This window comes from Phacochoerus africanus, chromosome 2 (assembly GCF_016906955.1).
Source record: "Phacochoerus africanus isolate WHEZ1 chromosome 2, ROS_Pafr_v1, whole genome shotgun sequence".
NCBI classification, from domain to species: Eukaryota; Metazoa; Chordata; class Mammalia; order Artiodactyla; family Suidae; genus Phacochoerus; species Phacochoerus africanus.
In genome coordinates, this window is record NC_062545.1 from 168592955 (window position 1) to 168615235 (window position 22281).

The following is a 22281-nucleotide window of genomic DNA, read 5'->3' on the forward strand; positions in this document are numbered from 1 at the left end:
CCCTGGTGCTTTAGAGCAAACTTCCCCAAAGAATCCTGTTTCCCGCCTTCTCTAATCAACTCATCAGCATATTACTTCTTTACATAATGACTGCCTTCTGGATGTGGCTTCATATGTCTCCGCTAATTGGTCATTATCATACTGCCCTTTTCTCAGCAGGAAACACCATGGAGTCCATTCTGCTTCATCTTCCTAGAAGCACAAATATCACCAGCCAACCACCATCTTTCCTTTTCCTTCCCTCTGTTAAGTAGGAGAAAAAAAAAAAAAAAAAAAGAAGCAGGAGAGAACCTTATCTCTGGATGGAGTGTCGTATCCTTGGCTCCCCCGGGCTCGTGCAGGTCAGAACACAGTTCACTGGGAGTGTGTGTGTGTGTGTGTGTGTGTGTGCGCGCGTGCGCGCGCGCGCGTGTGTGCACACGCATGTGCATGTGCACACCAAGGGATTAGCCAGAGAGACAGGTGGGGATGGGTAGAGACAGGCAGTGCTGGAGTCCAGAGAGGGGAGGATTTAGGGGAAGAATATCCCTTCTCTCCGAAGGACCAGCTCTATCCCCTGCCTGGACAGAGAGGGAAGTGGCACGGGGCTTCTGTGGAAAGGCGTCGTCCATCCCCACGGAATGAGCACAGCACTTGTTTCCTAGGGAATCTCAGCAAAGTGATCTCATCCAGGAGCCAGCACATCCCTGGCCCACACCCACTGCTGCTCCTGGCAGCGAGCGGCTCGGAACACACCAGTGGTGGTGCCATGGGTGGCCGTGGCCACATGTCCACCTTCCCAGGAGGAAGATCCCAGGATCAACAAGTACTTTGATGTTCCCTGAATGTTAAATGTGTGAAAAAGAATGCATCAGAACCAGAAAGCTTCGTCGTGTGTGCAACGATGGGGTAGGGGGGCCCTCTGTCTCTGGAGAATTCTAGGTTCCCCTTGAGCTGAGTCTGAAGAAAGTCTTCACCCACCTGTCCCGCCTCCTGACCTAACCCTCCCCAGCTGGGAACAGAACCGTGCCATGTACTACACCTACAGCCCCTTGGTGCCCAGAGTTACAGACAAGAGGCACTGGACAAATATAAAGTCAACCGGCACAAAGGGTGGGCTTGGGGCCCTGTCACCAATGGGAAACGGAGCCTCAGGAAGGTTACCTGCCAGGACCCAGGTCTTCTAGCTGGTGGGGAACATTTAGAGCGGGGATCCAGCCTTCCCCAGTCCCCTGGAAGGACTCTTGTTCCCTTTCTTCCCCAATCTCCCAGCAGGATTCAGCTGCCATTCTCAGAGCACCTTCAAGTGCTAGGATGGGCCTGGTGCCTTAGAAAAGTATTTCATTTAATTCAAGCAAGTGATTAGGGATTTTTACCCCCATTGCACAGGTGAGAGAACTGAAGGTCCGAGACTGACTTGCCTGGGGCCCAGGTGCTGCTGGCAAGGTCTCATCCTGTTTCCCAGGTTACACACTCTCCACTTTGTTTTGTTTTTTTTGTTTTTTTCTTTTTCTTGGGCCGCATCAGTGGCACATCTCCCCTTCCCAGGCTAGGGGTCTAATTGGAGCTGTAGCCACTGGCCTACACCAGAGCCACAGCAATGTGGGATCCAGGCCACGTCTGTGACCTACACCACAGCTCACGGCAACACCGGATCCTTAACCCACTGAGCAAAGTCAGGGATCGAACACACAACCTCATGGTTCCTAGTTGGATTTGTTAACCACTGAGCCATGACGGGAACTCCACACACCCTCCACTTTTGAGCATCCTCATCAAGGCCAGCAGGCAGATCCCTCCTTGGTAGGGTTGGGTACAATCCTCTACTCACGCCCAGTGGTGACACCTCTCTGCCTGGACCAGCGGTAGCCCCCTTTGTAAAGCTTGCACTTGGGTTGAAGCTTTGGTAACCCTATGCTCACCTTACTTTTGGTGTCAAAGCAAAACTACTTTAACTGAGCCGAGGTGGTTCTGTCCCTCCTCACCCCTGTGCCCTGCACAATGTCTGGAACACAGCAGGCTCTCAACAAAGTGAACATAACAAACTCGTGAACGAACAAGTGAATGAATGACCATGGATACGCTTACCAAATTAACTCAGTAGTCATCTAAGAAGGAGGTAAGCAGAAGGGTCACAGGGCAGCCTTCCTTTGACCCACAGCCCTCTGTCAATTCACCCATCACTCTTCAGCCAGGCACTGCTGTATCCTCCTGATATGCGCTGGGTGCTGATAACCCCTGGGCCCCTCTATCCTGGCCTGCCTACCTCTCTTCTCTACTTCAGTGTTCTCGTCTCATCAAAAGCCAGTTCTGTTCCCTTAGTGTCCTATTTTGTGCTAGATAAATAAATGCTTGCTACGGTGCAACTTATCACAACATCCCTTCAACTCACCAAAACACTTGCACCCCTACAGGAGGAAGAGTTCTCTAAATCAGGAACAATCAGACATGTGCTGGGCAGCCTTCTACATTGGTGAGGTTTGTGGAGGAGACCAAACGCTTGCTGGGCAGGTGGATGGGGGCTGAAATAGAGACACTCATGTAGGAATCCGAGAGGCAAAATCGCCTCTCGGCCTTTTGGCTAAGATCATGTGTAGAATCCAGAGGGGGGTGGTGGAAAGACAGAGCAAGTGCTGGCGAGAGCAGGTCTGCCCTTTTCATTTTTTTTTTTTTTAAGAAATCAAGAGTTAGCCAATGTGCTGGTTAAGCAGATGTCAAGCTCATGGAAAACAGGCCTAAAAATTGGAAACAGAAACACCAAGCTGAAGTTTGCTGTAATTAACATTGTTTTTGCTCCCAGCCTTGGACCGCCATTCCACGCCTTCGGAGAACACGTGGCTCACCTCCATTAGGATTAAGACTCAGAGTTTTATGACAGCCACTGTATGTTTCTGCCTTACATCACTTATCCTTTTCTCTAAGTAGGAACATTGACCAAAATGGAATTCTTTCCTTAAGCTTACAAGAGCTGCTCTGCAGGATTGGAAAAACACAACAGTTGATATTTTGAATCTCTGTGTTGCAACTTCATTTAAAGTGCAATGAAGTCTTGATTAACTAAAACACATACACCGCACACCAAACTGTGTAGAAAACTAGAGTCAAGAGATGAGACTCCAAATATCCACTTTAGGATCTGGCTGAGCTTGGGAGGCCTTGGGCTCCTGCCTTCCTCCACTCACCTCCAAGTGGCCCAGGTTCCTGAGAACCCCAGATCACACCCCAGCCCAGCCCAGGCCAGCCCTGCCTTCTGAGTTCCACGGTCAACATCCGGCTGCCTATAGAACATTTTCACCTAGATCTTATATATCTTTCATTTCACATGACCATAGAGGTGCCCTAGGTTTTCAATTCCAAACCGGCTTTTCCACCGATTGCTCAAGTCAGTAGCTTGGAGGTTCTTCCTTAGGATTTTCCTTCACTTGTAGGTTCTACCCCTTCCATTCCTCTCAAGTGCACCCACTCTGTCTATTTCCTCTGATATCACAGCCCAAGCCACTCTCATCCTCTTCTGCCTGGACTTTTGTAAGAGGCTTCTAATGGTCCGCAATTCTAATTTTGCTCAGCTGCAAGCTATGTGTTTCACAGTGGAATAGGAAAGAATCTTTGTATTCTGTTACAAGTTAATCACTAAAGGGATGCTGCCTATAAACTTAAATTATACATAATGGCCCAGCTCTGGCCACCCGGGCTCCCAGGTAATGGGCATTCAGCTAAAATACCTTTGCTTAGCTCACACGAAAAACCCCACCAGGTCCACCTGCGAATGACTGCAAGAAAGGAGAAATTAACACATCCCCTCAGGAGTCTGACCAGGAAATGTTTGACTTCACTCTCTCCCCTTTTAGTATAAAAGAAGCTTGAACAACTTAGGCAAGATGGTTCTTTGAGACACGAGTCCATTATCTTCTTAGTCCGCTGGCTTTCTGAATAAAGTCACTATTCCTTGTTCCAACAACACATCTCTCAATTTACTGGCCTGTTCTGTGGTGAGCAGTATGAGCTTGGGCTCGGTAACAACAGCAGCCAGAGCGATCTTTTGAAAATGCCCATCCGATGATGGCACTTTCCTGCTTAAAACTCTCTAGGGTGCCGCCATTGCATGCAGGGTAGATTTCAGACCCTTTCCCAGGGCTCACTGGGCCCTGCAGAATCTGTCTGCTCCTGTGCCATGAACTTCATCACTGATGACTTCTGTCCACACTGCCTTCTCTGCTCCTCAAATCAAGCTCTTTCGTTTTGTGTGGAACTCTCTTCCCCAAATATTTGCTCATCTGGCTCCTTCTAAACCTCAGAGAAAACGTCCCTGACCGTGCTATGGAGAACAACACGTTATTCTCCCTCGAAGCATCTTCCTTATTTGTTTTACAGTTAAAGATAATTACGGAGGGCCATGAGAGCTATTTGCTCCTACTCCCCCTGGAGTTTAAGTTCCACAAGGGAAGGGACGTGTGGTGTGCTGGACCCTGCTCGTAACAGACAGTTGTGTGCCATCTTCCCACCCAGTGCTGCCACGCTGGTCACTTAAAGTGGCCCATGGTGGGTGGATTTATACCATGGCAATTGGCGAGCACTACAAAGGAGGAATTTCCCCACCCAAGCCCAAGAGCCAGAATCGGTTGTTAAAACTACCAGCACTCCACTGGAAGGGACTGTTTCTGTCTCTCTCCCCACTTTATCCTCAGGATTTTGAACAGAGCACATAATAGGGGCTCAATATGCATCTATTGACATATAAGACAATATGAGATCAAAAAACAAAAACAAACAACCCAAGGGAGAACAGAAACATCCAGGCTTCCAAGAATCTTAACACGCTAACCTGCCAACAAGGAGTAAAAGAAATGTGATACTTGGAGCATCAGGGAGGGAGGGAACTTAGAGCACCGAATATGGCTTCAGAAGCCCTGGTTCTTCTGATTCTAGCACAGCTTCAAATGTATTTGACAACTCTGGACCAATTTCTTCCTCTTCCTGGCCCTCAGTTTCTTTATAAAAAGCACACACTGGACTGTGCTGGTCCCACTGGACAGCTAGATACTATATCTCTAAGTCCCTGTGTTGGATTGAATGAAGCCCGTTTGCATACTCTGTCACCAATTTCTTTACCCCCTACTCCCCGGGTCACTGCACTACACTACACAACTGCAGAGGGTGCTGTTTACATCGTAGTGGGTGGAGCGGTGCAGGGCACAGCCTGGCGAGCTGTACGTGGCGGCCCTGCCCACTCTGATTCTGGCCACTGCCCATTTCAAGGGGAGCCGAATTGTAGAGTGAGTCCCTCCTTTTCCTGACATACTAACCAGCTCAAAGAGCTCAGACAGTTTGGTTTTGGTTTTCTAAGTCCTAAGACTGTCATGAATGTGTGAATCAAGAGCTCTGGGCATCCGGGTTTAGCCCCAGCCCAGGGAGTGTTTGGGCAAAGTAAGAGCAAGACAAGGCTCAGGATATGCAATTTGTGGCAAGGCTTTCCCTTGGAGGAGAGGAAGTAGGGCAGTGAGGACCCAGAGAACTGCTGGGCCTGTCTGCCCCGGTCTTTGAATGCAAACTAAAAAAAGGAATTGTGGGGGCCCGTCCCTTCCAAGGCTGCAGGGCCCGCCCTACAGTGGATATACCACAGCCATTTGGAAAGTTCTTCATCTGCATAGAGCTCAACATAGATCCGCCACAACTAACTGGAGGCTATTGGCTAGGCTTGGTGAAGATGGAGGATGCTGGGGAGTGAAAGTGTTTGGTTTCCTAAGGGATATGCAGAAACCCTTGGGTTTCTGGTATATGTCAGTTACTCATGCTTTCAAAACTATCCCAAATATCTAATCCCACCTGTGGGTCCTTAGGAGAGTTTCAGGCTTATTACTCAATCTGCCTTTGCTAGAAAACAAAGACCTGCAGTGTGAGGTGGTGAGCTCCCTGTCACTGGAGGGGTGCAAGCCAAAGATAGCCATTTATCTGGGCTGCTCAGGTTCCAAGTTCCCTCCCAGGTAGACACTTGATGCTGAGGCCTCTCGCGAGGCCTCTGAATCCCAGGACTCCTCATGAATCTGCAGTTGAGGAAGGGCCAACCATGCACTGGGTACCCCCATGCTCTAGATGAAGTTGTTTTAAAATAGAATTCCTGTTTTCAACTTCTTTCATGTGTTACATGTGACTTTATAACCAGAGTCAAGGTTCTGGCTCTGGAAATGCTTACAGAAGCATGAAAGCACAGCCACTGAAGAGCTTTTAGAAACATGAAGGCCAAACATTTATTTTAGAAGTGATTGAACAGAAGGCTTAACAGGGCACACGGCTCACTTAAGTTTAGATTTGGAGCCTGAACTTGACCCGGAGGTCCTCATCCACAGTTCAGGGCTTTTTCACTACCCCAGGCTTGGAAGGTCCAGTTAGTGAGAGATATTATCCAGTTCCAGGCTTTGGTTTCCACTTCTGCAACATTCCGTGTTGGCCCAGATTGGTCCATCTGGGCTAAGTCATTACTGGTTTCAAACAGCTTCTCCTATAAAATCTATAAGAGGCGGGGCAGGTCTAATATTCTATTAGCCATGAACTCCTCTGTGTGAGCAGACTGAGCAGAGTCAGGGTTTAAAGAAGAGGGGTGCTGGCTGGCGTGAACTACCTGAGGCAGACAAGACCCTAAGAGTTGGAGGTAGGGCAGGACGGTGTGATGTAACACAGAGGAGGAGGGAGTCAGAGGGAAGGAGGCCAACAGCACCCACTGCTCAAGGGACAGGCAGCTATAGCTGATAAGATGATAGCTGATGAAATGAAGCTGTTGTGACAGAGAAGCTCCCAGAAATTGGATCACTTTGGCAGTGGTCTGGGAGGGCTTCTTGGAAGAGGGGGCCTCTTTGGAGCTGCCAGGGCCCAGAGAAAGCAGAAGGCTTTTCTCTACTGTAACATACTAGGAAGAACATTTACTAGGAAGATGGGGGGGCGGGGGTCTCCTCTTCTTTCATGCAGACAATGGACTTATTTGGACCACTCTCCCCAGCAGTTCCTCACTCCCATCACATCCCTCTCCCTGCTCCCCCAACTCCAGACTAACCCCATGCTCAGCAAAGCTTTGATCTAGGGCTTTTGGCCTCTGGTACCACATAAAATCTCCCTCTGCCCTCATGAGTGGGGCACCCTGGGCAGACCCCTCTTCCCTGGCCCGACTCCATCAGCAGTGGGCACCAGTCTAGTGGGTCGCTGCCAAGTCAAACAGCACTGCAGAAATAGCAAGGGATATGCTTCCAGGTGGCGGGAAAGTGCCCTCCTGGGCCTTACCCTGGGGTGGGCTTAGCATGAGAGACAATGGCCACATCTGCCAGCTTTTCTGGGCTCTTCCTGGAGTGTGCCAAGGGGACGCTAGCCCTAGAGGGGACCTTGACCAAATCTCCACAGAGACAGAGCCAGGGCAGTCGAGACCTCACATCACAGATAAATGGAGTCTAGGTCTACGTCATCAAAAAAATCGCCTAGTCAAACCTGAGCCCTGTCACACTTCAGTTCTGGTGAGTAGGGACTAGGAGGCATCTATCCTTCCTGTGGGCTGCACAGGGTGACCTCGTGTCGCTCATGGCATATGGGGAAGAAGGGTTTAGGTGAGAAGTGGGTGAACATGAAAACTTGACAACTCATGCATAATGGATATTAAAAAATTAGAAGCAAATCAAACTTTAGGCTTCACGGCAATTATTGCTTAGAATGAGGGTAAGTGAAAAGACTGAGTTGATGTAAAGTCAACTGAATGAAAATTATTAGTGAAAGCAGTCAAGGGGTTAACACTGATATGGCCAGAGCCACGTGGGCGGTAAGAGAGAGCAGGAACGCAGGTGGGCTTTCAAGATGTCAAACCTGGGTCTCATATTTCTCGGCAGCTGCAAGACCTTGGGCGAGTCCCGTGACCTCTGGGCACTGCAGTTTCTGAAGTAAGACTCCCTGGGTTCAAATCTCAGGCTGTGACTTTATGACCTGGGTGATCTTGGGTGAGTTATTTTAATGGCACGCCTCTGTTTCCTATCTCTAAGATGGGGGTGATAAGGGCACTCCTCTCGAAGGATTATTAAGAACATCTGAGCTTAGCACAAAGCCTGATTCGTGGACATCCTCGGTGTGTCAGTAGTACACAGTTACTGAGCACCTCTTCCCTGCCAGACACTTTGGTAATCCGTATCATTCCTCATTGTTCATACTAATTCTACAAGGTAGCCATTATGATTTCCATTATACGATCTAAAGAGGGAATGTGACCCGCCCAAGGGCACACACTTAATGAGTGCCAGGGCCAGTATTTAAACCCCAAGTCTGTGGAACATGCCCCAGTATGAAGCTCGTTGGGCTCGGACTCAGTCTCCCCACCTGCACAATGGGTGTCACATCATCTCTGCAGCCACTAGGGCAGATTCTGGTCTGGAAGATCCCAGGGATCTGACCAGAACCTGGTCCACTATTGGGGTCTACTGTTTAGCCCCTGCCATCTTCTCTGGGCACTCCCAGCTCCTTGTGGGATACCAGAGGACATGGCCACATTCTGCGGTCCATGGGTGATGTCTGAATCACTGGCCTTCTGTGGGAAAAGAGGCATTTTAAACTTCTGATCCACCCCCGTGTTCCCTGGGAAGTCCCATTGCATACCTAGGTTTACACTGTGTAAAAACAAGGCCTGTCCCATGTCTCCTTGCATCCTCTCTGAGTCACAGTAAATAATACTGAACAGCATGGGACCAGCTGGGCCGGCCTGGGCTGCCCACTGCGCACAATTCACCCCTTTCAAGGCCCTTCTCCCTTTAAGAGCTCCTCCTCCCCCCTCAGCAGCCCCCCTTTCCCTGCCCACCTGCAACTGCCTCACCACCAACCTCTTCTTGTCTGGAAAGAAAACCTTTAATAAAAAATGGCCTCGGAAGTGTCAGGGCTGAACACGAAGGAGACCGGTATCTTAGGAAAGGTGACTGGGGAGAAGGTGATACTTATCTCAAAGAGGATTCATTAATGGGGTTTCAGGCTATTGAAGGCTGGGGGGGGGGTTCATTGATTAATTCATTCCTTCCATAACTACTTATTACTAAGTATGCCTTCTCTAGCCTGGCAGTGCTCTGGACCCTTGGATACACATGTAAAACATCATAAAAGAATCCTTGCTCCCATGATTACATTCCATTGGAGGAGACAATGAACAGGTGAATAAGTGAAACTGGTAATAATGCTGGATAGTGCGAAAACCCTCAGCAGGACCAAAGCATGGAAGGGGGTTTATGTAAGCGAGCACATGCAGAGGGAGACCGAAATTTTTGTCAGGGGTGGAGGAAAGGCCTCCAGGAGAGGGAGGGGGTTGGAGTGAAGACCTGAAGGAAGCAAGAGAGGCTCTTCCGTGAAGAGTATCCCAGGCAGGAGGAACAGCAGGTGCCAATCTCAAGGTGGTGGGGATGTTTAAAGAACATTCTGGGAGTTCCCGTCGTGGCGCAGTGGTTAATGAATCCGACTAGGAACCATGAGGTTGAGGGTTTGGTCCCTGCCCTTGCTCAGTGGGTTAACGATCCGGTGTTGCTGTGAGCTGTGGTGTAGGTTGCAGACGCGGCTTGGATCCTGCGTTGCTGTGGTTCTGGCGTAGGCTGGTGGCTACAGCTCCGATTCGACCCCTAGCCTGGGAACCTCCATATGCCGTGGGAGCGGCCCAAGAAATGCCAAAATAAATAAAGAAAGAAAGAACATTCTGGAATCTGTGTGGGCAGAGCAGAAGGAGCAATTGGGGAGGAGTAGAGGATGAGGTCGGAAAGGCAGAGGAGCCATGTCACACAGGCCTCTTACCCAGAGAAGAAGGGGAGCCCTGGAGGGTTTGGGGAACAGGCTGGGATTCAACCTGACCTACATTCTCACAGCATCCCTCTGGCAACTGGGTGCAAGAACTCAAGGGAGAGGGGTCAAGGATGCAGTAAGACCCATTGGGTGGCTGTTGGCACAAGCCACAGGAGCCTTTCTGGGTGGCTACCCCCACCCCCATGACAGCCTCTAGACCCCTGCCTGACTCTGGGTCCTAGTTCTCTGGGCTGAGCAGAGGTGGGAAGACAGGTGGCAGACTAGAGCTTCCACAGCAAGGATGTGGGACCAGTGAAACTTGAGGGATGGGGGTGGGGGGAGGGGCTTGAACGCAGGCAGGTCCACACTGAAAAGAGAGGAAAGAGCAGGGAGTGTCCTGGTGACCACTCTGACACATTCCTGACAACCAGAGGGGCCTCTTGCCGAGCCTGCCAGCCTCTCTGCCCCTGGCTGGCCTCACCGTCAGCAGCAAGCACATTCCACAGCTGATGTTTGGCTTGTGGTCTGGCCTGGTCTTCTTGTTGGTTTCTTTTGCTCTGAAAGGTTTTTAAAATCAGAATCTGGGTTCTCTTTAAGTTTGGGGCATGAATCACTGCCTCTGGGCCTGGAAAGGGGGAGGAGGGGCGGGAGGCCCTATGCCACGGGTGCTCCCTCTCACTCAGGCCCGCCTGCCACTAAGGTGCATATATGTGACAGGCTCCCATCACATACTCGCTTCCAAGCTTGCAGCCGATATTTGATATTTCCACCTGCCCAAGAGCTCCACAAAGTCAGGATCGACTCAGCTTCCCCGTCCTTAGTCCCCACCCCCAAACTTCTCTCCTTTTCCTTCCCTGGTGACCAAGGATGTTCCGTTCTGTCCCTCACCAGCGGCTCCTTCTTCCCTCTCTGCTCACCAGCTTTACATCAGGCCCTGGCGTCCTCTAGCCTGGGATGCTGCAGTAACCATCTTAGCCATCCACTTGCTCCTACTTGTTGCCCTATCACATTTGACTTCCCCTCATAGCACCTCTCCCTGCCCCGACCCAAGCAGGAGCTTCTCAAAACAGAGGTCAGAACATGCCTCTCCTCTCCCTCAAAAGCCTTCAGTGGCTCCCACCTGCTACATCCAAACGCCTTGGATGGCATTCGGTGCTCTCTCATTGGCCTCAACCCATTTCCCATTCTTGCAGTTTCCCAAAGCACACACTCCAGTGTCCTGCCAACCAAACATCAGGCTGTTTGCCAGATAATACTCCCTGCCCTTCTTGCATTTACAAATAATCTCGTTTCCACTTCTCAAATCCCAGAGTCTTTTATCTGGACCTCTCTTACAGCTTTTAGCACTTCCTCCTTGGTATCAGTTATTTATCCAAAGACGTTCTCTCTCCTTTTATTTATTTTTTTTTTTTGTCTTTTTTTTTTGCTATTTCTTTGGGCCGCTCCTGCGGCATATGGAGGTTCCCAGGCTAAGGGTCAAATCGGAGCTGTAGCCGCCGGCCTACACCAGAGCCACAGCAACTCGGGATCCGAGCTGCATCTGGGACCTCCACCACAGCTCACAGCAACGCCGGATCCTTAACCCACTGAGCGAGTCCAGGGACCGAACCCTCAACCTCATGGTTCCTAGTCGGATTCGTTAACCACTGCGCCATGACGGGAACTCCTCTCTCCTTTTAGACATAAACCCCTTAAAGGACCAACTTATCTATTATCTTTTATTCCCTAGAGCACCTAGCATAGCACCTAATACAGGCCACTGTGTTAGGACATCCTTGCATGCATGTGCAAAGAAATTTCAGGTATCTGTCTTGCCCTTAAATATCTTTTTGTTTCCTTGGATAGACAGTTCTTATATTCATTCAGTACATATTATTATTTTTTAATAGTGATTTTTATTTTTTCCATTATGGCTGATTTACAGTGTTCTGTCCGTTTTCTACTGCACAGCGAGGTGACCCAGTCACACATACATGTACACATTCTTTTTTCTCACATGATCATGCTCCATCACAAGTGACCAGACAGAGTTCCCAGGGCTATACAGCAGGATCCCATTGCTTATCTATTCTCAATACATATTATTTGAGCAGTACTAGGGCTGGCACTGTGGGAGAGCTGGGGATACTGGGACTGACAGATGTGGCCCCTGCTCTAGTCCAGTGGGGGATGTTCAGGCTACTATAATATGGTGTGGTATACGAGGTGTAACACTGTGGGAAGTATAGGCATCTCTGGATCACGCAAGTGATTGATCCAAGGGCTGAGTGAGGTGAGGCCTTTGGGAGGAAGATCTGAAGAATAAGCCAGGAGGAAGGAGGAGGTTGAATGAAATTTAGGGGAACAGTATGAGTGAAGGACAGAGAGAGCTGGTGTATCTGAAAAACTAAGAGGCTCGATTTAGTGGAGGTGCCTATGCATGTAGCGCTGCTAGAGGGGAGTCCTGAGTGCAGGTCAGGGCCAGTGATTCAGGGTCTGGTTGGCTCTATTAAAGAGGCTAGACTCAACCTAATGGCAATAGGGAGCCATTGCGGGTTTTAAGCGGGGTGGTGACTATACACTCAGTTTGTGCTTGGGTCTCATTCATCTGCTATTAGGAAAAGTCTGGCTGGATGGGAGGAGGAGGGAGGATGACACCTGAGTTTGGGCTGGGGCCTCAGGCTCGTCCCAGGGGCTTCCAGCTCTGCCCCCAAGCAAGCCTCCCTTCTCTCCCTGATGGGGCGTCCCTTCCCCACCCCCCTGGGCTTCTCTTGGCCAGTCCCCCTCCTGAGTCAGGTGCTTCCTTCACCTAAACACTCACAACAGCTTCAGTGGTGCCCAGAATCACAAGGTTGAGATGACCCCAATGGGTTCTGTCTAGCCCTTGCTGGACACCTCCTACCATGCCAGTCCATCTGTCTGTGAGCAGTTTTCACCAGGATCCTCGGCCAAATCAGTGTTTCCATGGCCTCCCTTTGGCTTTCCTGGTTCTCTCCCTTGGGGCCACATGGCCCTGTGGGGGACACAGACAGGGTCACCAGTGAACAACCCTCTAACTACCAACTCTCATACCAAATTCCTCTTGTGCCTCAGCCTCTCAAACTCTGATTCTGGGCTGTGTCTCCAGCCTAGCCTGGCTATGAATTCCGTGAAATTGCAGGCTGGGGAGGTGGACTGGAAAACTAGAAGATAAGAGAACAGGTTACATCTTGGCTTTGCCACTGACAGCTGTGTGACTCGGCGAAAGTCGGTTCCCTTCTCTGAACAGTGTTTTCTCTTTTGCTTGACTGGGGATTGGGTTTAGTAACCCCAGTGCTTTTTCAGCCTTGGCTGCCCATTAGAATGACTGTGAGCTTTAAAAAAAATAACAAGGCTGGGCTCCACGATGGAGAGTGATGGTGTGTTCTGGTGGGGCCTGGGCACAGGTTTTGTTTTACGCTGTTGTTCTCTTGTTCACCCAGAACTGAGGACCACTGGCTTTGCCCATCACCTGCAAAAAAGGAAAGGCTGAAGTGGGCAGGTAAAAAAACCCCTAAGAAGTGACCCCTTATTTAGAAGGGTTGGCCCAAGAGAACCACAGCAGTACGAATACCCGGAACCGTGGAAAGGCCAGCATTTGAAGTTTTGGCTTCTTGCTTTTACCAAGGGAGCTACTCCAGAGCCCAGCATCAAATGCTTGAAGACTCCCCCAAAAGGTTCTCAAAATAGTCTTGAGGAAGTAACTGGAGCCAGAATTCCACAGCTTAAAAATCATCCCACAGCCCTGGCTGTCTGCCTTTAAAATGGCTCCATGGGGACCCCTGCACCTATGCACAGCAGAACTTTGCATGGGTCCTGCATCTTGTGTGTGATCTGTGCCTTCCCACCCCCATTGTGTTCCCTGTGGCAGAGGCTGAGCCTTATCTGACTTGGAATTTCCAGAACATGGAGATGCCCGGGGTTTAGTAGGTACTCAGTACATACTGGCCAAATGGACAAGCCACCCAGTTTCTTCATCTGTCAAGAGGGATCCTGGTGCCTTCCTTGCCATATTATAAGCCTACAGGGAGAACTTTGTGAGGAGTTGCTCAGGGCCCATACTCAGAAGGGTCCTGGCTTGGTTTAGTGCTCCGTGGTAGCCATACTGAAATTCTTAATCGTTTTTAAAGAAGGGGCCCTGTATTTTCGTTTTGCACTGGGCCCCACAGATTATGTAGTTGGTCTGGCAAGTGTGGTAAGTGGTAGGAATAAACTCAGAGGAGAGTTCTATCTATACACTATTTATTAGACTTTATGATTTTCAACAATCACTGAATGTGAGGGGCTATGAGCTCCAGGCAAAGAGCAGTTCCAGTAGAAGGAGAGGAGATGGGTATTGCTTGGTGGGTCTTCTTCCCGGTAGGAAGAGGAAGCAGTAGTCTGAAGGTCAGGGGATAGGCGAGATAGAGAGGATGGATGGTGGAGACTGGAGACATTCTCAGAGGTCTATAGAGAATGATTCCAATTATCTTATCCTACCTGCCTGCCGCAGATATAGAAAATTGACCATTAGAACTTCACTCCTTTGGCTGAAGCCCTGCTTGTTCCTTAAGTTCGTTCCTCTGATAGTGTGGCAAACTGGATTCCTAATCTCAACTTTGATCATAAGTTCAGCTTCTAAAATCTTAGGGAAATCACTTAGCTTTGAACAATCTCAGTTTCCTCTCTAATTAATAGACATACCAGCTTTGACAGGGCCTCTGACCTCATCTGGCCTGTCCCAGCTGATAGAACAAATACATGGGAATGCTCTTTGCAGACTATTGGGAACTATACCCACTTGCTCATTTCATGATTTTTCCATGGCCTTCCTGAGGCCCATTTTGCAAGGAAATAGGATTGGAAATCTGCAGGGTTAGGATTCCTAGTAGCCTGGCCCAACTGGGTGATGCTGCTGGGGGAAGAAAGCTGTCAGCCCCAGCTGTGGAGTCAGGAGCCCCTTCTCTGTGTCATCTTGTTTGGAATCCTGGAGCACATTGCTATAGCAACTTGCCTAACTCACCCCACATGCCACGTGGAAAAACCTCTGCCCACTTTAGAGCAGCATCACCCAAGCCACAGACTGGTTTCTCCTATGTTACAGGATGAAGCCACCCACAAAGCACAAGGGCCCAGGTAGAATGCATCTGACCAGTGATGGAGTAGTAGACTTAGAGGGTTGGACTAGGCCAGGCAGGTCTCTCACCTCAGCTCTTTGGTCTCACCTATTTCAGGTCCTGGTACCTGGAATTCCAAGACTGGTCCCTTGTTCCTTTGGCCCAAGGCACAACTCCATTAAAATACAAATCCCTTTGGGTGGGACACATGAAGCTATCATCACTTATTAGTGTTGTTTCTTACTGAATTAACTCATTAGGCCTGGAGCTCAGAGCAGGTTTTGATTAGAGGGATGGGAACTGAGATGGGGAAGGGAGGAGACGAATGCCCACCTGGACCCTGAAAATGGGCTGGAGAGGCAGCTGGAGTGGCCCAGAGTATTTGCACTTGGGGGCAGATTGGAGAGCCCCACTTGGGCCTGAGTGGGAAGGCAAGTGAGGGAGAAAGGCTCCCATATTACAAGGCACTGTGTGAGGACCACTTCTCACCAAGCCAGCATCAGGATGGAGAAATCACTGTCTAGCTAAGTGATTAGGGAGGGAGATGTCTCCTCTAGATCAGTGCCATTGTGAGGATGGCCATTTACGTAGAGGTCTCATTTTCCCTGAAGACAGTATCTTCCAGCAAGGGCATCTCATTCCTCTTTCTGTGCCCTCCAGGCCCATTTTCTTTTTTGGCCACACCTGTAGCATATGGAAGTTCCCTGGATAGGGGTTGAATCCAAGCTGCACCTGCTGGCCTATGCTACTGCCACAGCAACGCTGGATCTGAGCTGCATTTGAGACCTATGCCGCAGCTTGTGGCAATGCCAGATCTTTAACCCACTGAGCGAGACCAGGGAGCAAACGCACATCCTCATGGACCATGTTGGGTTCTTAACCCGCTGAGCCACAACAGGAACCCCAAGACCCATCTTAGAAAGAGACAATTTGCATGGATTAAGGGCAAACACCAAACACCAACTCTTACTCAATCAGCATGATCCTGGCTGAGCCATTTAACCTCTCATGAGTAACATGGTGATTTCAGTAGTGACTTCCTGTAGTCACAGTGAGGCCTAACTGAGCTGTGAGAAAGTGGCTGGTATCAATCAAGTGAATGGTGGGAAGAGTGATTAAGGAAATGCTACTGTTCGCTGAGGGCTTACTGGGTGCCAGATGCTGTTTCAAGCACTTGACATGAACGAACCATGTATATAGATCATCTAAAGCACACATCAGCCTGTGAAGTTGCTATTCTACCTATTTTACAGATGAGGAAATAAGGCCAAGAGAGGCTTATCCAGGGTCCACCAAGTAGAACAGATTTGAATCCAGGCACTTGGGCTCCCAGGCCACACACATGCTGACCATTGCTTCTGCTCAGAGAAAGCGCAGGTGACAGAGTAAGTATGGGACAGAGGTGGCCCCGGGGTTGGGGCAGGGCATGTTCAGCTGCATTGACTTTTACCTCCAGGTGGTATTTTATTCATCTTGTGATGGTCATAAGTACAGGGGATGAAAACGCTTCATGGAATGTGGGGGGAGCTTATTTGTTTTTGGTTTACAAGAGGACCAATTCCAGTCTCCTTCCCTTCTCCCCTTGCCAGTAACCAACATCTGGGCTTTTAACTAAGAATTTGTACAATTAGGACTTACACGTTGGGGGTGAAGGCAGTCCCCGCCTGGACCACAGCTCCCTAAAGCAAGCACTCCACCCTGAGGGCATGTGAATGACTTTGAGGCTCATAATTGTTTTGGCGAAAGGAGTTTCAAATGGCCATGAATTCCTGGTAGTGGTCCGTGGTTTGATGGTGGTGGGGGAGGGGCATTAAGCTATGAGGGCGAGCAGAGATATTATTTTTGAAATGTGTTAGTGCACATTTGAAGGTTGTTTTGTAGCTGACCCTCCCCAAGTCAGCCAAAGGCTGTCCCTGCCAGGGGAGGATTATGATGGAGCCTTTCTCATTGCAATTGCAATAGAACAACGTAAGGAAGACCCTGAAGCCTGTAGTGAGACAGTAATCCCCAAAGTTAGGCATTAAGGAGAGAAAAGAGGGCTTTTTGGATTCTCCAAACTCCCTTCTATATAACAAGAGCCAAGTCAGGTCAGCTTAGACTGTAGTTTTGTCCTAAGCAATGAGTGGAGAGGATGGGAGGGAAGCCCCCTGCTGCTGGGGGAAGCTTCCAGCACAGGAGGGGAGAGAAAGAGGTTCAGAGAGGGCCAAACGAAGGTGAGCTGCTGTCTGAGCTCCTCCAGAGCCCACAGCCCTGTGTGTGTGTGGGCTGTGGACAAAGAGAAGGGTAAGGAGATAGGCATCTCATCTCTGGGGGTGGGGGTCCACTGCCAGGTAGAGATGGGGGGGATGGTGAATAAGGAGAAAGAGGGTCGAACTCCATTCCCATCTCTTTAGGGCCCCCAGGGCCTGCTGTGGAAGGGTCCCAAAGCTCCCTGGCTGTTGGTAGCTGAGAGGCTGGGTCGAGGAGCTCCCAGCAGAGTGGATATTGGGGAGGCAAAGTGACAAAATTTACCTCCTTCCCTGCTCTTCTCAAGCTGGAGAGAGGGGCTTGGATCTTTTTAGTCTTTGCACACCTGTGGTGCCTAGTACTGTACCTTTTCCATACAAGGCTGTTCTCCTGAATAACACCTCCACCCACAAGGACACACAAGAGCCACCCTGAGTGGTACGGTTCTTCTCTCCAACACCACAAAACACTCATGCCAGGATCATATCTACTTCAAGATAGTCTCAACGGCAAAAACAAAACGAAACCCCTGAGTTCCCATTTTGATCAAGACTTTGGACCAGGCCTTTGGGGGGAGGGGTTGGGAAAGTCTAGGTATATTTAGGGCCCTAGCATGTATGTCTCCTCTGAGCTGCCAATACTCCAGCACTTCCTCTAGCTTTCTCTTATGAATCTGAGTTTGAAAGTTACATCTTTGCATCCTTAGATCCCTTACTCAATGGTCAATACTCCTGATGATGATGGAGAAGAAAGACAATCTCCTAAATGCTCAATATGTGCCTGGAACTATCTAAACACTTTATATACACTACACATCTTTGAATAACTCCTTAAGTTCTATCACCCCCCACTTTGCAGGTGAGAAAACTGAGGCACAGATCTGGTGAGTAATTCACCAAGGGAACAGAAGCGCAATTAGCAGAGGTCAGAGCCATTCCAGGCAGTGAGACCCTAGGGCCTTCACCCCCAGGCTGTGCCGATCTCCTGTGTGTCTTTATGTCACCTGTCAGGTAACAAGTGCTCAGTAAAGACTGAGTTTTTAAAGACTCTCCATCTCTTCAATCCTTATGACAGATATATTAGGAAAGTTCTGATTAATGGATCTGTTCTTTATAAATGATAGTTACAAAAGTCTTTGGATTTGTCTACTTCTCTTTTTTTCTGGCTTTCTTGACAGTTTTGCCCACCTCATCACCCTCCAGCAGAAGCTCTGGAAAAATTGAGGTTTTTGAATTCATAAAAGGTCTCAATGAGGACTGACCAACAACTTGGCCTGTGACAGGGCCTCTATCCAGCCAAACTGTGCCGTCACCAGTAGGCGAGCTTCCTGGTAATCCTCACATTGAATCCATGTGATGCACAGAGGAGAGATCACATCAATCCTGCTCTGGAGGCAGGGGAATGGACCCAGTGACTTCTGCGACCCTTCTAATCTTCAGAGTCCATAATGACCAGTGATCTTTGTGGTTTTAAAATATTCACCATTTTGTTCTTTGACTAGTTCCAGCAAATAACACTCTCATGTACAAACAGTCCCACTTTAAGTTTTATCCACAGTCTATACACCCCTGCAAGGCCCAGTTCAAATGATATCTCCTCCTCCAGGAAGCCTCCCTTGTTTGCTCAAGCAGAACTGAACTGCAGCCCTTAAAGTCTCTATGCCATGTACTCCCCAGTGCTTCTATTTAGCTTTCCCTGGTCTCCCCTTGTTCTCAGCAACAGCTCAGACTGCATTCATACTTGCGCCCTACCCCCAGCTCCTTGCAAGCAGATGTCGTTCCAACATTGATTGATATGTTTAATGAATCCCATATTTCAAGAACCCAAACTGACCAGACATAACACAGGGGTGGTTTTCTCCATATGAAGGGAGCTCTGAGTCACAAATCCCGTTCCTCTCCTTCATCCACTCCCCATTCCCCTTCACCCCTGCTTTATCATTATTATTATCCAACACTGATTCAGCCCTACTGTGCACCAAATCCTGCGTTAAGAACTTTTCTTACAGGGCCAGCCTCACTTAATTATGCCAACAACTTTATGGTCTCAGAATATCTATCTCCAGTCAGAGAAGGAAACCTATTGGAGAGATTGCATAGCTTGCCCAAGGTGGTACGGCTAGTGGGGCCACAGAACCAAAACTGGAAGCCAGGTCTGATTTCAATGCGTTTGCCCCTAGCTTCCTGAGGTCAGGCTATGGCTAACCTCTAAGGCAGCCACTCCAACTCAGGCTCTGGTGGGGCAATGTATCTGGAGTCACACAGGACTGCATCCCCTTTTCCTGTGGCTGGCTCTCCTAGTGATTTGAAGACAGTTCCTAGAGTTGTCCGCTCCTGCCTAAATGACCTAGAGTGGGCCTTACTACCTTCTCTAGAAGCTGGTTTCTAGGTATATGCTGGCCTGGTCACAGCTCTTCCCCTGCCTTCCCGAACGCTCCTCTCTCCCCAACTTAAAGCATCAATGTTTTTCAGCTGTGACTCTAGGATCTGAACTGAACCCCACCAGCAAAGGCCTTTTCAACTGCAGGCCCTCCCAGAAGCTCCGCTTTACACAGACGGGGAGGGGGTGTGTGTGTGCACTTGTTTCCTGTGATACCCCAAGACTGGGACAAGCGAGCACGGGCTGGGCTGGGGGATCTCCTTCTGTGCCCCTTGAGGGCGCCTCTTCCCCTGCCACCGGCCCCAGCCCGGACCTAGAGCCCACGCAGAAGGGGAGGAAAGGCCCGGCGGCCAGTCCCTGGGATTCCGGTCCCCGCCGCAGCGCCCGGCGCCTCGGATCGCACCCTTTGGCGATCAGTAAAACAGTGCCGCTATCCGCCGCCCCCACGTGGCGGGTCACACCAGGTCGCCGCGTGTGGGGAATCCCCGGCCCGACGGCCCAATTCGGAGAGCACTGGGCTGGCCTCTCGCTCCCCACCGCGCACCCCGACACCTGGAGTGCATTAGGCGGTAGCACACTTCTCGGCGACGGCGGCGTCCTCCAGTCGATTGAATGAGCGCACAATTCAAGCGCGGATTGGGGACGATGGCCAGTCCCTACCTCGAGTGTCAGGTAACGTTTCCAGGGGCCCTGGACTGTAGCGCTGCGCCCCGCTGCCTTGGGCCCGTCCGGCCACGGCTCGCCCCAACCTGGGCTCCGACCGCCACGAGGCTTCGCCCTGTCCCCGCCAGAGGGACTAGAGGCGGCTTTCGGCTCTCGGCTCTCCCCCGGCCTACCCCCACCGCCCGCCCCCTCGCCCCCGGAGCCGCCGCTCCCGGCTCTCCACACTTAGGGATGCTCCCTCCGAGTGCCCTGTCCCCTTCCTTTGCCCCGGCCGGCCGCGCGGCTTCCGTGCTCCCAAGCGCCCCCACTCCTCCGGGGCTGCCTGGGAAGCCCGGCGGGGCCCTTGGAGGTACCCAAGGCGCCTTCGGGCCACCCGACCTCCGGCACTTTTCAACTCAAGCCTCTTCAACTCTTCCCAAACACACCAAAGTCCCGGCTCCAGGCCGCCCCCACGCGCCTCCCTCTTGTGCGGAACTTGGCGGAGTCGCTAGACTGCAGCCAGTTCCTGCGGGGACCCACGTCCCCAAGAGCCGCTGAGGTCGGACCCTGGGAGCGCATCGCGTCCCATTCCTGGAAGCCGGATCCGAGGCCTCAGCGGGCCAGGGAGGGGCTCCTGGAGGTCAGGGGGGTTCAGAGGGGTCACGTACCTGGCCACAAGCTGAGGGCCCAGGCCACCAGGAGGCCCCTGGGCAGGTCCATGGCCCGCGGCGCGGCTGCGGGGACCTGGTGCGGAGCGGCAGCGGGGGGCGGCGAGCCAGAGCGGCAGCCTCCTCTGCGCGGCGCCCGGAGCCTGCACTGCGCTCGGCGCCCGGCTCCCTGACAGCCGCGGCTCCTTCAGAGGAAGTGGGAGGGCCCGAGCGGCGGGGAGGGGCGCCCGGACACCGCTGGGCTCTGGCTGCGATCCAGTCTCGGCCCCTCTGCCACCTGGGCAGGCGGCAGGCTTCGGCCTCAACGCCTCTCCAGATCTCTCCTGCCCCCATCCCGCCTTTGCCTTAGGAGAAAACCCCAAGAGAACCGCTTCGGGGAATCCGCTCAGCACGCAGCCATCTCCCTCCACACCACCGCCCCCAGATTCAGAGTCTGTTCAGGAAAAGTGGCTTAAATTCCTATTTTCCAGAGGAAGGAGCTTCAGAAAGTTCAGAGGGGTCCCTCCGGTGACCTAGGACACCGGCCATGAATCTAGTCTCCCTTGGCCAGGAGACGTCCCTTCAACGCCCATTCTGAGACAAGCCCCTGCTCTCCTGCTTGTCCCCTGCTCACCCTGGGGCTTGGAATGGAAAGGCCACAGTGCTTCTCCTGATCCTGGGATAAATGCAGAGGACCCCCCCCCCCCCCCCCCCCCCCCGCGCACCTCCCACACCTGAGGCATTCCAAAGCATTCAGGAGGACCCTGTGCCCACTTGCTACCATAACAGTGAAGCTCTTCTTTGGAACCTAGCCACCTTCCTTCCCAGCTCTCCAAACCACTGACAATTAAATTCAACGCACATTTGTTGCACAAGCTTTAAATCAGGCCCTGGACCACAACCCGTGGGTGTGGAGGCTGGCCTTTCTAGCAAGGAAGAAAGCTGAGACAGAGGGTAGGATGGCCAGTGTGGTGAAAACTAGACCAGAAGTCCGATCTTCCTTTCTTTCTCAGGAAAACCTTCTCTCAACTCTCCCTCCCCTGTACCATATCCTGACCAGGTCAGGTCCCCAGACACATGCTCATTTTCTCTCTCTTCCCACTGCCCCTCCCTCATTTTTTCAATGTACTTAGTAGAGAAACTAGCTATTAATTAGTGTAATCATTTGATTAACTTTTCTCTCCTTGTCCAGACTAAAAACACCATTGGGCTAAGAATCCCTCTTCGGTTCACAACTGAGCACTTAGCTCCCAGCAACTCAGGAACATCCTAAGTGGGAGAATGGATGGATAGATGAGGGCAAGTGATGTGTGGGTGCAGTGGGGGCAGAGGTTTCTGTCTGGGAAGAATGGGTTTCCCAGAGGAGGTTGGGTCCTGGAGGAGAAGGTGAGTTTTGAGAAGGCCCAAGTTCACACAGGGCATTGTGCCTGCCTCCCCAAGAACATTCTACCTTGGTTTTCATTCTGCATCTTCACCTCTCCTAGTCAGCCACAGTCTGTGGAGGAAGATGATTCCATCTCTGGTGAGTGTGTGTGTGT

General features: G+C 50.9%; 1 protein-coding gene across 3 annotated transcripts in view; it reads right to left on the reverse strand.

The window, feature by feature from the left end:
- Positions 1 to 20915, reverse strand: part of ITGA11 (integrin subunit alpha 11) — a 123886-nt gene extending 102971 nt beyond the window's left edge. For 2 of the 3 annotated variants that reach the window (XM_047767161.1, XM_047767162.1), the window contains exon 1: positions 20765 to 20915. In XM_047767161.1, coding sequence (XP_047623117.1) covers positions 20765 to 20816 — 52 coding nt within the window. In that variant the 5' untranslated portion in view covers positions 20817 to 20915. The remainder of the gene's footprint in view (positions 1 to 20764) is intronic. The other variant, XM_047767163.1, reaches the window with a different exon arrangement.
- Positions 20916 to 22281: the final 1366 nt, after the last annotated feature.